Below are 15,225 nucleotides of genomic sequence, written 5' to 3' on the forward strand. Positions count from 1 at the left end.
TCTCCTACTCTCTGCCCCACCCCCATTCATGTATTTGCTCTTACCTCCAAAAAAAAAAATAATAAGAAAAAAAAAAAAAAAAAAAAAAAAAAAAAAAAAAACTACAAATTTTATATATGGTATTTACAGACAATGTTAACTCAAGACATAGGCACTCATACAGAAAAATACCCTGAATAATTCTTGGGCATAAAAAAAAGATCATTTTAGATGATAAACCAGTGTTTCACTTTCTTCCCCATACAAAAACCTCTCAACCCTTTCTGGATAAGTCTCTGAGAGCACACGGGACTAACCAAGTCAAGCCTACATGATCCATAAAGGGCCCAGCAACCCTCCGGCCCCATCTGAGGACTGCTTTGCACTCAAAGACACAACAGATCACTACTCCTAGCCATGCCCCCCAGCCCCCAGAAAAAACCCACAAAAATTCAAGTATTTACAAAGTCCAGGTAGGAGCATACTAAGGGCAAGATTCCTGAAAACGCGTTTTTCCTCACAGCCACATAAAGGATGCTTTTATATTATTTCTTATTTCATTAAAAAAAATTTTTTTTGACACTTATTCATTTTTGAGAGAAAGAGACAGAGCGCAAGTTGGGGAGGGGCAGAGGGAGGGAAGACGGAGAATCCAAAGCAGGCTCCAGGCACTGAGCTGTCAGCACCAGAGCCTGATGCGGGGCTCAAACCCACGAACCTAGAGATCATGACCTGAGCCAAAGTCAAAGCCGCCAGGTGCCCCGATTTCTTCTAATTGAAGAAAATATCTTGGGGGCACCTGGGTGGCTCAGTCAGTTAAGTGTCTGACTTCGGCTCAGGTCATGATCTCACAATTCCTGAGTTCGAGCCCAGCGTTGTGCTCACTGCTGTCAGCTGGGAACCTGCTTGAGATCCTCTGTCCCCCTCTGTCTGCCCCTCCCCTGCTCGCTCTGTCTCTCTCAAAAACAAACAATGAAAATAAAAGAAAGAAAATATTCTGTGTAGAGTAATGCTCTTAAAAAGTGAGGAATTCTTAGTTTTCTCCTGTAAACTGAACTGGTTTTTACTCTTCTATTACTTTGACACAACAGGCGGCTTTACACGTGAATCACTTCATGTCCTATTTAATTTCACGTGAACGAATAAGGAAAATGTGACAAATAACCTGAAATGTCTGTGCTATAAATGCCTGCCTCCATTTTCTTTAATCAGATAAATGTTCAAGTCCCAATAAGACAACCGTGACTTTGCTTATCGGACTCCGATGCCGTGAATGCCTCAAAGCAGTGCTGTTCAAGCTGAAAACAAGTCACCGGGTCTTTTGACAAGCACACTGAGATGTCTCAGGACCCCTCTAGGACTCTCTCTAGACACACAAGGGGGTCAGCGGCCTGACGCCGTGTGCGGCCCATGCCGTGTCCTCCGGAGCCGGGAGCATGTGCGAGCAGCTGCTGGTCCTGGACCGGGCCTCGCAGTGCAACGACCACACGGCCACCCGCCCGTGAACCCCCCGCCACGCCCCCCACCCCAAAGCCCCGACTCTACCGCCCTCGCCGTCTGCTGCCTCCCTGCGCTCAACAGCCCGTAAGCTTCCTCAACCGTCTGCCACTTCCCATCCCCACCACCGTCCAAGTCGAGCATTTTACATCTTCCCACTTTCCTGGAAAATGTCGATAATGGCAACACACGGTTCTGCTGACACCTCTCCTTGGTCAGTGAGGCTCCGATGGCCACGATTAATCCTGAAGTCCTCAAAGCAGCCCCCAAGGGCCTCTCCTCTTCAGGCTTTAACTCTGTGTCTCTCCAGCCAGCCCTTTATGGGGGTCACCACCCGCACTACATCCGAACACTGGACCCGCAGCAACTTCCCTACCTCTGGCCACCGAGAAACTCTGTCCCAAATGCCTGCCCTGTCCGAAGCCTCTCCCAGCCTCAGCCCCGCCCAGCCCAGCCCCCAGCTTCCTGGGACGGAGCCCTGTCTCCTCCAATTCCCCCCAATCCAAACCTGGGGCTGACCTTCCTGTGCCTTGAATTACAAGGAGCAAGCTCATGCTGCCCTACGGCACAAGCCTCTGGGACCATGAGAGCAAGGCTGTGTCTCCTCCATCCTTCCCACGGCTCCCTGACACAGTGCTCAATAAACATTTGCTAAATCGATCTAAAACAAAGAGGGAAATGTACTGCGCAGAGCACTCTGCTTGGCTAAGGAGTCCATAATACTGTTAGGATGCCATCTCGTTTTCAACAACCCCTCAGCCATACGCTGATGTTACGGGAATCCACTCACCTTGCGGGGACACTCTGAGCCTTGAGGAAAGGAGCCACAGGCAAACTCTGATAATACAAGGCGGCCTGGCCGCAGATGGAGGAAGTGGGGGAGAGAAGGGAAAAAGGCAGAAAACCAAGTGCCTTCCCACCAAGGGCCGAAATCCAACCACGACCCCCTGAACAGAGGAACTGGGCTCCGGTCAGAGACCACCACCCCATCCAGGACCCTGGCTTGCCCAAACCAGACAAGAACAGAATTCTCCAGAAAGAAATTTTAAAAGTTGGAGCAAAGATCCAAAACCAGAGCTAACATCTTGGTTAAAAATCCCATCTCTCCTACAAAGAGCCTTAAGGCTGTTATTATTAGATGCAGTGAAGGCCGAGTAATTTGGGAGAAAGTCTCAGTCCATAAAATATCTGAGCCAGTGAAGGTTTTCTGAAGAATTAAGTCTTATTACATCAAGTCCTCCCTAATCAGAGAAGAAGAAACAAACCGATTTCATTTCTCTCCTTTCTTCCACTAAGCCAGGGTAGCAGCAGGAATAACAATGTTCACAAAGAGGCCCCCAGAGTGGCAAAGCCAGGGGTCTGGCTGGGCAAGAACCCCATCTCGCCATCGCCTCCAGGCAGACCATCAGGCTCTCGTGGAAGGGCTCAGGGAGAGGCGGCGTCTGGTTAGCCCTGCCAGGGCTACACTGGCTGTCTGAAATTGGTTCTGGCCAATGAAGGGATCCTTGAGGGAAGGAAAAAATAAAACCCCCCAGTAAATCCAATTTAGCAATCCCAGGCGCTCCCCGGTTATTGTCATTACTCTCTCTAAGTGCCTCCAAATGACCCATCTAGAAAATAAACTGACACCCAGAGAGAGTGAGAGCTCCAGACGAAACCAGAGAGGCAGGAGGAGGGGCAGGGACTCCTGACACCGGCTGCCTCTGGGAACCGCTCTATCCACGCGACAGGAAAGGCTCAGAGAAACAAGGGGGCCAGTGTCACCACTCCACTCGGGCTGCCGGCTGAGGACGGCCAGGGCTTGCAGTCGGGCATCCCCGAGGCCACACCTGCCCGTGCCGCTGGCCAGCCCCTCTATCCCACTCCCCGAACCGGTCACCACAGAAGAGCGACGTCTGGTCCTTCCCCGGCCAGGCGCGGTTCGGTGTGGCTGTCCCCGCCGACTCCCCCAGACCGGAGCAGCTGTCAGTGTGGCCACAGACGCTGCGGCGGACCCTGTCCCGGGCACGGACGGACGGAGGGAGTATCACCACGGAAACGCGGAGAACCCTTGGAACGTGGAACGGGAGCGAGACGTCCAACTTCACGAGGTTCTCCTGCTCCTTACAGGGTATCTTTGAACATGACGACTCTTACCTCGTCTATTAAAGGGTGGCTTTCGGCTAACGGATTGAAAGGCAGAAACACAAGCAGCGCCGGGCCCTTCTTCAGCTCGTTGTTCAGCAGGAGGCTCTTGCCGCCGTGTGGACGCAGCCAGCGGAGGAGCGCCTCTCGGTTCTCCAGGGCCCACTTGTGGATGTTCTCCGCCGTGTAGTTGACGGCCTCCCTGGGAAAGACCTGCGGAGGGCGACACAGGGTAGACGCGGGGCCGGCCCCCGGGGGCCCCCACCGCCCCACCACTGCCCGGGGGCAGACGGGAGATGCTGGGACGGGACCTGCCCCCGCTCCTCCAGACGCAGCGGCGCCTACCAAGTGCTTGGGAAAAGCAAAAAGTGGCTGCGAGAAGTGACTTTCCCATCACAGATGCCTCCTGCTCCCTTCAGACAGACCCAGCCAGGGAGAGAGCAAAGAACTCTCCCTGGATGCCTCTGGCAACAAGGACCTCTTCTGCCCTGGCCAAGGGGACCTATTTCATTTGACTGGGTTCTTAGAGAAGCATCAATGGATGAATCAGAGAAATTATCAAGTCAAGGAGCCTTTAGATTTTTACACTGCTTCCTCGAAAATCGGCTCGTAGGGCGGGAGCAGACCCTCCGCTCGGGCAGAGGCTTGCATGGGTTCTGGTCACCTGTACCCCCCAGGGACTAGAAGAACAAATACTTGAACGGATCTGTGAATGACCTAGAACCTGTATCGGGCCACAGATCACACTTAATGTGTATGGAATGAAGCAAAGAGACACTTAGATTTTTTGCTTTTTTTTTTCTGAAACAACCGAAGAACATCAACGTAAAATTATTTCTGAAATTCCAACGAGATGAATCACTGGGTTTCAAACAAAACTGCCCCCCCAAAAAAGTGCTTTGGAGGATTCCACGAAACAAGATATTTTGTACTCTCCAAAGCAGAGGCTTAAATTGCTTCGTGACAAAGACGTCCACGGCTATTTTAGAAAACCGGTGTCCCAGGAATACTTCATTTGATAAGAGGAATTCTGCTGTTCAACCAACCAACCAACCAACCTTAGAGACTACAAACCTGATCAGTAAAACCCACTGGATCTGTCAGCGCCGTTCTCACAGCCCTACCTTCTCTTCTCTATTTTAAGTTCCTTGCTCAGCGCCCTCCCCTGTGGATGCACCTGCCCTGTGCTGGCTCTACGAGGAGGATGGAGGAGAAGGGCACATAGCGAAAGCAGAGCAAGTCAGAAGCTTAGACAGAGGCACGAGGAGAGCGGGAGAGAAACCACCACCACAGTGACTCTCCAAGTGGGACGGCGGGAGGTTGAAACAACATACCCAAACGTCACATACGCATTTCTGTTTGGAAAACACAAAAATACACTGGACTCTGGGAACAGGAACTACAAGAAATAAAGCACAGCATCTGGGCTGTGAGGGACCTGCAGAAGCCAGGGGGACTGGCCACCAAGGGGGCACCCTGGAGAGGGCCTAAAGGCGCCCCCAGAGGCATAAGACTTGCGCGCTGGGCTAAGGGGAGCGCAGGTTCAACGGGCTGCGTACAGAGGGTACAGAGACACTGGCCTTCACTCCACCTGTCAGTCAATGACACTGTCAATGAAGTCAGAGACAGAAAATGCTTAAGAAAAATAAACGCTCGGTGATGGGACTGAGGATGCAACAATAAATTAAGCAGAGGCACACGACTAAGCAGGATACATACAGGTCAAAAGCTTAGAAATAGCTGAGTTGGGGCTGGTCCAGCAAAAAGCAAGTGAAATCAGGGAACAAAGACGACAATGGAGAACTGAGGCGCTCTCGGGTGAGAAGCCATCAACTTCTCACTGTGACTTAACAAGAACTTCAAAACCCATTTCATCAGCTAAGGAGAAAAGCGCATCACGTTACTACTCCTGACCAAGGCACAAATGAACAACCAACGTCGTCGCCTGATGGAAGCTTAACCTCTGAGGACACGGGCCCAGAGCAACAATTCCCCAACAGATTACGCCTGCAGTTGCATCCAAGGAGGAAAACTAATGAGGCCAGGCCCAAACCAAAGAATATAAACAAAGAATTTCTCGATGTTACATTCGAGAGCCCTCTAATGCCTGGGTTCGTAAGTGGGGACAAGGGCTCCAGAGTGGGGTTGCAGAAACCCTAAATTTGCATATAAAATCATGTTCGCTTTCCTAGGGAGAGTGCCCAGAGATTTTATCCGATTCTCAAAGAAGTCTGTGACCTAAATAAGGTTAAGAACCACTGCACTAATATAAATGTGATTTCAAAATACTTACAAGTGATGTGTTGAAATGTCTATGTAAATACACACTTCCAGAGTGTACTAAGGATACCAGTTTCGCAAGATGTTTATTTGTGATAACCCCAAATCGTACTGTTCCTAGGTAATCTGAAACAGAAAATTTTCCTTTATTAAAGAAAAAGCCTATGCCTTAAAACCACCACAAAACCCAATCATCAAGTCTTGACGCACAAATTCCCCAGAGCAAAGCTCTTTCTGGTCACCTAGCCTAGAAGAGGAGGAGGAGGAGCTGGAGAAATCTCCTCCAGAAACAGACCTCATGTCTACTCCTGAGTAACGTCTCTGATCATCACCCGCACGCTGTCTCCCTGCGACGACCCGACCTCATCGCCGGCTACCTGGTTCCCCTCACTCATTAGCCCCGCTGGAGAGCCCAGGCACATGATGCTCTGTCTGGATACTTCCACGGCTGGCCTCTCGTCATTCAGATGTCAACTCCAGCCCCACCTGCTCCGAGAAGCCTTCCCTGACCACCCCGCCTCGATGCAAACATTTAGAGGATGAAGTCCGTAATGGAAAACCGGGGCTTCCTCCCCGACTCACGTAGATGCTCTACCAGTACTCCATTTTTTTATAGCACTTATTAACATCTACAGAATCTGGTTGATTTATTTTTCTCTTCTTCGGTCCAGCTTCCTCGGAACTTATGTGAAATTAGGAATCTTGTTTATAGCTATTACCCCAGTACCTGTAGTGGTGCCTAGGCATATTAAGAGCTCAAAACATATGGGTTAAATGAATGAACCTAGCATGAACAAAGAACTCATACAAATTAATAAGAAAAAGAAAGCAATTAAAAATGGGCAAACCAAAGGAAAAAATGTAAAAGGCTTACAAGTACATGAACACACACTCAACTTCCCTATTTCAGAGGAAAGCCCGTTAGAACAAAATACCCCCTTTTCCCCTCCAACTGCCCCAAACTTGAGACAACGGGAAGTACCAAGCACGGTGAGCGGTAGAGAGATGATACTCGGATACAACGCTGGTGGGAAACGGTGACACGGCAGCTGCTCGGGAGCACAAGCAGCTGCACCTGTCACAGGGAGGTGCGGACACAGGCTGCAGCCCCACTGCTTCTCCGCACACGTGCACCAAGAGGCACACGAAGGACAGTCACCAGGAAGTACTCTGCAGATGTGAAAAACAATGGGGCAGGGCTGTCTACACAATGCCATATGTGAGTGAAAAAGCAAGCTGAAGAAAGATAAAGTGTACCTCTTCATTTAAAAGGTTGGCTCGGTTGGTTAAGCGTCTGACTCTTGGTTTCGGCTCAGGTCATGATCTCATGATTCGTGAGATCGAGCCCCACTTTGGGCTCGGCGCTGGCAGCGCAGAGCGTCCTGGGGATTCTCTCCCTCCTTCTCTCTCTGCCCCTCCCCCACTCGTGCTGTCTCTCTCTCAGAATACAAAAAATAACTCACACCTGATGAAACAATATACGTTTGTTTCTTAGAGGCACATGTGTTCAGGAAAGAATAAAGCCTCCAAAACGTAAGAAAAATAGTTGTGGCCGGGGGGTGGGTGAGGGGAAGAGATCAAAGAAAGTGTAAGCTTTCTTTCCCTCAAGGAGTACACACAGCATTTGTGTGCCTAAAAATTGACTACAATATCTAGTACTCGTGGGGAGCTAGCGGATAAGACGATGTAGGAAAAGGTACATTCTTTCCTATCCCCCTTCTGCTTTATTAGATGTGAAGTAAGACATCGGTTTAACTTTAAATGTTACCAAGTTATACCCAAGCAGCCAAAATATAAAAATATTAAGGTACTGACCACACCAAGCTTCCAGCTTAACCCCACTCCCTGGCAGAGGTGCCCTCTTCCCCTCAGACAAGGTGCGACCAGCAGGGAGGAAGCAGGAACAGCAATCTCTGAGGCTACGTTGGACCATCTATCTTTCCCCCAAATCTGAGGAGTTTAAAATAGCACAAAACCGGGGCGCCTGGGTGGCTCAGTCGGTTGAGCGTCCGACTTCGGCTCAGGTCATGATCTCATGGCCCGTGAGTTCGAGCCCCATGCCAGGCTCTCTGCTGTGGGTGCAGAGCCTGCTTCAGATCCTGTCCCTCCCTCTCTGCCCCTCCCCCACTTGCACGTGCACTCTCTCTAAAAAATAAACAAACATTAAAAAATAATAACAAAAACATAAAACGGCACAAAACCAAAGAAACACCAGAAGAATAAGTCACAAGTGACAGAGATTGGTTATGTGTGGAAGGAAGGGGGGCCAGGACGGGAAAGGAAAGGAAATGGGTTCCGGAGAACAGGGGTGAGGCAGCCTGGTCCTGCTCAGAGACCTTTGTGTATCGGACCCTTGGAACCAGAGCATGGTTCACCCTTCACATCCTCAGAAACGAAAATCATTAAATCGACCACTAGGTGCGGGAGCCCAATGTGGAATACAAGCACTAACAAAGAAACGTAACTGCCACTCCACGGTGGAGGGGGTAGGGGTGGAGAGTTAAGAAGTGAGTCACTGAAACAGTGTCCCGACCAAGCACTGCAAATCTAAAGACGATGAGAGCCAGGATTCTCAGGGTGGGTGGACGAAGTTCGACATTAACGGAAGAGTGCTCTACTCTGGTGTGAGACTGGAATCAGAAGGAATTTTGATAAACTTACAGCTTTTCACAGATACATGCGCGCACGCACACACACGTAACAGAAACAGAACTACAAACATATACATACGTGTGGGTATAAATACATAGATGTCCTAGCTCTACCTGCTGAAAAGGCCTAAAAGTTATGACACCTCATACCAAAGAGCACACCCAACGCCCAGATCTTGGTTTCTAAACGCCATTCTTCAATAAAAGAAACCAGGGCTCCCTGGAGAAGAAGCCAATTCCAGAGCTGAGGCAAGAAGAGTACAAAAGGAGATCGAAACGTTTTGTGTCACAATAAAGATGTGCTCATAAAAAGGATGAAACTTGTTCAAAGGACACAGGAGCGAACCCAAGACACTCCTAAAGGTGGAACCTGCAACTATCTGAGCAACAAAATAAACAATGACCACTATCCCTGAAAAGTGTCAAGGTCATACAAGACAAGGAAAGACTAAGGAGATGTCACAGGTTGGAGGAGATGGAGAAAAAAGAATTAAAAGTGATGTGGGATCCAAGATTGGATACTGGAACAGAAAAGAAACATCAGTGAAAACATGGGAAAAATGCAAATGAGCTTTGCGGTTCAGTCAATGATACTGGGTGGCCTGGGTGGCTCAGTCGGCTAAGTGTTGGACTTCGGCTCAGGTCAGGATCTCATGGTTTGTGGGCTCGAGCCCCGTGTCGGGCTCTACGCTGACAGCTCAGAGCCTGGAGCCTACTTTCGGAGTCTGTGTCTCCCTCTGTCTCTGCCCTTCCCCTGCTTGCGCACGTTCTCTTTCTCAAAAATAAACATTAAACATTTGTTTTGAATAAAAAAATATAATAATAATAATAATAACCATACCAATTTTACGTTCTTAATTCTGGCCCAAGCACCTTTATAACAAATGGTTACATAATATGTGAACAATGGGGGAAGCGAGGTGAAGGTAGAAATTTGAGGAACTCCCTGTCCTATTTCTGCAACTTTTCTGCAAGTACAAAATTGGCTCAAAATCAGAATTTTAAAAAATGGCACAGCAGGTAAGTTCAGATGCCAATCTGTCAGAAGAAAAAGCAGGATGTAAGAGAGGGTATGAACTGATGGAAGACGCCACCCTCTAGAAGGCTAAATCTTGGTGGATGCCCACAGGTAAGAAGACAAGAAGGAAAGGAAGGAGGCAGCCAGTGACGAAGTTCATGTGAAAGTCTGCCAATGTCAGCAACATGGTTTATTGGAGCAGAGGAATAATAAGGGACAGCCTACCCTGTAAGTTGAAAAGGCCCATTCAAAAACCTGTTTAACTGCACTAAAAAGAATGGACAGCCTGCCTGCACACAGCAGATTCTCGCACGTCCAAACATATCACAATTTCAAAATTTTATTTTTCACACATAGAGAGATCTACGAAAATCACACGTCTATTTTAAGTTCCTGCATATAGCGGAAATCTTGCTAGAAGAAGCAGCTTAATTTTGCACTCTCATGTGTACAAGGAGTACTTGAATTAGCAGGGGAAGTTTACAGCGTAAGAAAGACACAAAAAAATAACACTTCTTATCTCTATGCCCAGAACATTTTCTGTTAAGCAGGGCTCCAAGGCTTTCTACAGTAGGGAATCTCTGTCATTTATAAAGTGAGTAATTTCAGGGGTTCCGAGGTGGTTCAGTCGGTGAAATGTCTGACTTTGACCCAGGTCATATCTCACAGTTCAGGGGATCGAGCCCAAAGTTGGGCTCTGTGATGACAGCATGGAGTCTGCTTGGGATTCTCTCACCCTCTCTCCCTGCCCCTCCCCTGCTTGCTTGCACACATGCACGCTCTCTCTCAAAATAAATAAACATAAAAAAACTTAAGTAAATAAATTCAGAATAATGCTCTCCCCTCCTCCACCAAAAGGTCAAACAATGACATACATGATCATATTCAATTAATTTTTAAAAATGTAAAGTCTCTTCACCACCCAGTGAAAGGTGTCACAGAGACCACTGCAAGATACAGCAAGACCAGGAAAGAACCGTCTGGGCAAAAGCAGTGGTCACTGAGCAGTTCCTGCAGCCGGTCCCTCAGGCAACTACGCGGGTCAAGGTGACCACCGCGTGAAGATTGGCGATACGCATCCATCGCTTGCTACAAAAGGCGCTGAGCCCCTGGCCCCGGGTCCCTCGGCTTCGAGGCCCACAGCACACACGGCCACCATCTGGGCCCCCTGCGCCACATCACGGTTCACGTGCACTCGGTACCAAATGGTCTCACTTGGATCCGATCATTGGGCCTCTACTTTTGGCGCTTAGGCAAACCGCCCTTGTGATCTTCTGAGGCTGGGCTGCTTCTGTGCCGCTGATGGAAAGCTCCACCCCTGCTTCCCCCACTACTCCCCCCTAGAATGGCTTCTGCTGACCTTCTTGTGCCTTCCATCTTCCACGGTCACCATTTACCTCGCGTCAGCCACCAAGGACGCGCTGAGGATGTGAGAATCTGAAAGTCCATCTGGTTTCTACTCAGATCCATCTGGCTCATTTGGGATCTCTGGTTTACATCAAGATTTTTGTTTTGGGGCTTTTGCATACTGTTTTAACATCAAAGTACTTTATTTTACTTAAAACCACATGACTTAAATTCAATTTTTAATATTAAAACTTCGGTTTGGTACTGGGGTAAAGCACACACACACCGAGGCAAGAACTACCTCGTGGAGGCAAAAATGTTAAAACTCTCAACCATTCCAGAAAGAGTAACAATAGTTTCTTTTGTTAGCAAAGAGGACAGAGTTTTGATGGTTTCAAAATTAATAATACATTTGCCTGAAGGAACATTATACAACTCACACTCAGCAATGACAGGTAGCCGGGAGCACAAATCTGACACATTTACCTCGGGGATGTGCTTGCAAGGGGACTCAGTAGTTCAAGAAAAATTTGCGTCACGCTGGGACACTGGGGTCAGAGGCCTCTGTCCACAGCTGCACAGTCCTATATGGGAGCCGCTACGCTAACAAGCACTTGAAATATGAGCAAGTAAGGGACTCAATTTTTATCTCTACTTGATCTTAATTAATTTTAAAGCGACACTCAACTCAGTCCCTGGACAACTCTGAAGTATATATAAAACAGCTTGAGGCTATACCTCTTTTTCCACTGTAATTTTTACGTAATCGAAACACAGATCAGGTGTTTCCAATGAAAATTCAGCACCTGAATTGAGACATGCTGTTAAGTGTAAAAGCATAAGAGACTTGGTTCAAAAAATATCTATAAAATATCTCAATAGTTTTTACACTGACCGCCTGTTGAAATGGCAATAACCTGAATACACTGGGCTAAACAAAATGTATTATTTTATAGATAGAAGTTATTTTTACCAGTTTCTTAACTTAAAAAAATTTTTTAAATGTTTTTCTTCATTTTTTGAGAAACAGAGAGAAACAGAGCATGAGGGGGAGAAGGGCAGAGACACAGAATTCAAAGCAGGCTCCAGACTCCAAGCTGTCTGCACAGAGCCTGACGGGGCTCAAACCCATGAACTGCGAGATCATGACCTGAGCAGAAGCTGGCCACCTAACTTAACTGACTGAGCCACCTAGGTGCCCCTCTTCTTAACTTTTAATGCAGCCACAAGTAAATTTAAAAATATCTATGTGGTTTATGTTACATTTCTATTGGACTATGCCACAGTGGTAATCATGAAAAAGTGAGATTCATATAAACTCAGGAAGAAAATTAGGCTGAGATAATAAATCTAGCAGCCAGTAAGTCTTTTTTTTTTTTTTTTTTTTTTTTTTTTAGGGAGTGAGCGCATGCATGTAAGTGGGGGAGACAGAGGGAGGGGGAGAGAGAGAATCTTAAGCAGGGTCCACGCTCAGCACAAAGCCTGACACAGGGCTCTATCCCAATGACCTTGGGATCATGGCCTGAGTCAAAATCAAGAGTCAGACACTCAACCGACTGAGCCACCCTGGCGCCCTTAGCCAGTAAGTCTTAATGATGGGCAATGACCTGGGAAGGAGACCTAAGAATGTTTCTCACACTTTTTTCCCCACAAAAACCCCTCCAACAGAAGAGAATGATTACTTTTAAACTTTGTTAAGTTTATTTATTCTTGAGTGAGTGAGAGAGAATCAGAGGCAGAGGGAGAAGCCCAAGAAGGCTTCACACTGTCAGGGCAGAACCCGATGCACGGCTCGAACCCACAAACCTGAGCCGAAATCAAGAATCGGACATTTCACCGAGTCACCCAGATGCCCCAATTATTTTCATTTTTAATAGTGTGTGTCCCTATCTCTCCTTCAGGAAGGAAAAGGTGGGTCTCCAGATCTTGACTCTAGGTATAAAACCACTGAGCTTGTGAAATTCTCTCAGAAGCCTAGAGCTAACAGCACCTGGTGCACTGCAGAGTAAGGCCCCCAAAGATACACTGAAAGAACGCGCAGAAACACTGGAGCTGAGCAGTGCAGAAACTTTGACATCAGGACGGGCATCTGTGTGAACTAATCTCTCAGGGATCGTGGAGCGAAACATAGTATCAGGTCAAGAAAAATACTCCTAAAGAGAACTGCTAACAAATAAAGCATGATACTTTAATCCCACTGGATCACGTCTTTTCACCAGCATAGTTAGGAGGTCATAGACCCCCTGGGAAAACAGCTCTCCTGTCTGTATTCTGGGCAACAGTGACATCCCAAAAGGCAAACCTGCATCACGGAACCTTCCACCCTGGGAACGATCCTCATTTTACTCCATACTTTGCCATTTCTATTACCTTCTGCTTTCCCAGTCTCCTTTCCAAGGTTTTAGACAAGGCACAAAAAAGGGAAATGGGATTGTATTAAAAGGAATAACTACTCCCCTCCCGTTATTCGGCATTTACACAGTGATTCATAATTTTTCAATGGATGATTTCCCACATTTCCAATAAAACATTCATCCAGATGCAAAAAACCTTCAAAGAAATGTAACAGATCACAGAAATGTTTGTTTTCAACATAACGAACTGAAGCTATTACTTGCATTTTGTCCCTAGAAATGTCACTTTGAGATGTATTTTCAAAAGTCAGTATGAGGCACAAAGCAATCATCTAGAAATTAATCTGGCACTGGGTGCCCGAGACGACAACACGCGCATTCCGGGGCTTGCCATGACACTGCTGAGTGCTAAGTAGATACGGAACTCTTTCGCTGGGACTTCTTTCTCTTGAATTAGGGAGGACAGAAATGTACCTCCAAATGCATTCAGGGGAGCACAAAATGCAGCGATACACATGAACTGACACCCGCACCCCCTCCGTCCCCATTTAACCAAAGCACATTACGACGATCAATTCAAACACTTTCCTTGTGCGTACTGCGCTTAAATTCCTTTCTGTTTTTACACCTTCAGAGAAGGAAGGACTTCACAAAAGAAACCCACTCGGTTACAAATCCCTCCTCCAACCCCATTTAGGCTGCTCTTAGTTAGGGGTCACACCTCCTTTTATTTTTTTTCTCACCAACAACCCTTCCCCGATATAAAAACAATTCTTAGCTCCCAAGCTTCCAAAAACAGGCCAAGGTCCAATGCAACCAGGGCATCTTACAGATGGAAGACCAGCTGGAAGGAAGGACCGGGTAGTCTGTGGTCCCACAGGGCACCTGCCACTAAAATGACTTATGAGGAGGCTCAGTCTGGGCCTATGGGAACTTTGTGCTGGGAAGACACTAAGAAAGCTCAAGGGAACATTAGAAAACAATGCCAGCTGCTGAGTGGGAACAAGGCCAACTAGTGCAGCACGAGGTCCAGGAAGGGGGTTGGTGGGATGCACGTCTCCATTCCATGTCCCTAACGTGCCAGACGTAACGCTAGCAAGGCAGTGTTTATAAATGCCACAAGGCCTTGAGGTAGGCCTGGAGAAACCAGAAAGGCGGATGTTAACTAGGGAAAGGGCTTCCAGTAAAGCAGCGTCAGGGGCAAAGGCCAGGAGGCGGGAAACACCATACTGGGTCATTCTCCTCATCCCAGGACAGCACGACAGTAAATGGGAGGAAGGGGATCCTGGCTTCCTACCTCGGCTCCCCGTGCACTGCTTCGTGACTTAGTCAGCTCCCTCCACCGTAACAAAGTTGCACAGATTCAGGAGATTAAAAGACATAAAAGGACACAAATTAATCTCACGGTTCTGGAGGCCAGAACCTCCAAAACGGGCCTCACTGGCCTAACATCACGGGGTCAGCAGGGCATGCTCCTTCGGGAGGCTCCAGGGGAGGAGAACCCAGGTCCTGCCCTCTCCAGCTTCGGGTGGACCCCCTGCGCTCCTTGGCTCGTGGCCCCTCCCAGCTTCAAAGTCAGGGGCGGCAGGACAAGTCCTTCTCAAATTGCATCACTTTGACACTATTCTTTGGCTCTCAATTCCAACTTTTTTTTAAGTTCATTTATTTGAGAGAGAGCGGTTTAGGGCGGGCGCGGGGAGGGAGAGAATGCCAAGCAGGCTCTGCACTGTCAGCACAGAGTCCGACGTGGAGCTCAAACTCACAAACTGCAAGTTCAGGACCTGACCCGAAACCCAGAGTCGGACACTTAACCGACTGAGCCAGCCAGGTGCCCCTGCTTCTCAATTCCAATTTCAAGGATCCTCTTGATTACACTGGGCCCACTCAGATAATCCAGATAATCCAGGTCAGCTGATCAGCAACTTGGGTTCCTGCTTGCCATGTAAGGTACCATACTCACAGGCCGTGGTGATTA

At 47.9% G+C, this 15,225-nt stretch overlaps 1 protein-coding gene across 2 annotated transcripts in view; it reads right to left on the minus strand.

Annotated features, from left to right (window-relative positions):
- The window catches only part of TXNDC11 (thioredoxin domain containing 11), a 60,258-nt gene that overhangs the window by 13,275 nt on the left and 31,758 nt on the right, over nucleotides 1-15,225 (minus strand). For both annotated transcript variants that reach the window (XM_049638256.1, XM_049638258.1), the window contains 2 exons: nucleotides 5,894-6,006; nucleotides 3,613-3,813 (listed from right to left, as the gene is read on the minus strand). In XM_049638256.1, coding sequence (XP_049494213.1) covers nucleotides 3,613-3,813; nucleotides 5,894-6,006 — 314 coding nt within the window. The remainder of the gene's footprint in view (nucleotides 1-3,612; nucleotides 3,814-5,893; nucleotides 6,007-15,225) is intronic.

Source organism: Panthera uncia, chromosome E3, assembly GCF_023721935.1.
Source record: "Panthera uncia isolate 11264 chromosome E3, Puncia_PCG_1.0, whole genome shotgun sequence".
NCBI classification, from domain to species: domain Eukaryota; kingdom Metazoa; phylum Chordata; class Mammalia; order Carnivora; family Felidae; genus Panthera; species Panthera uncia.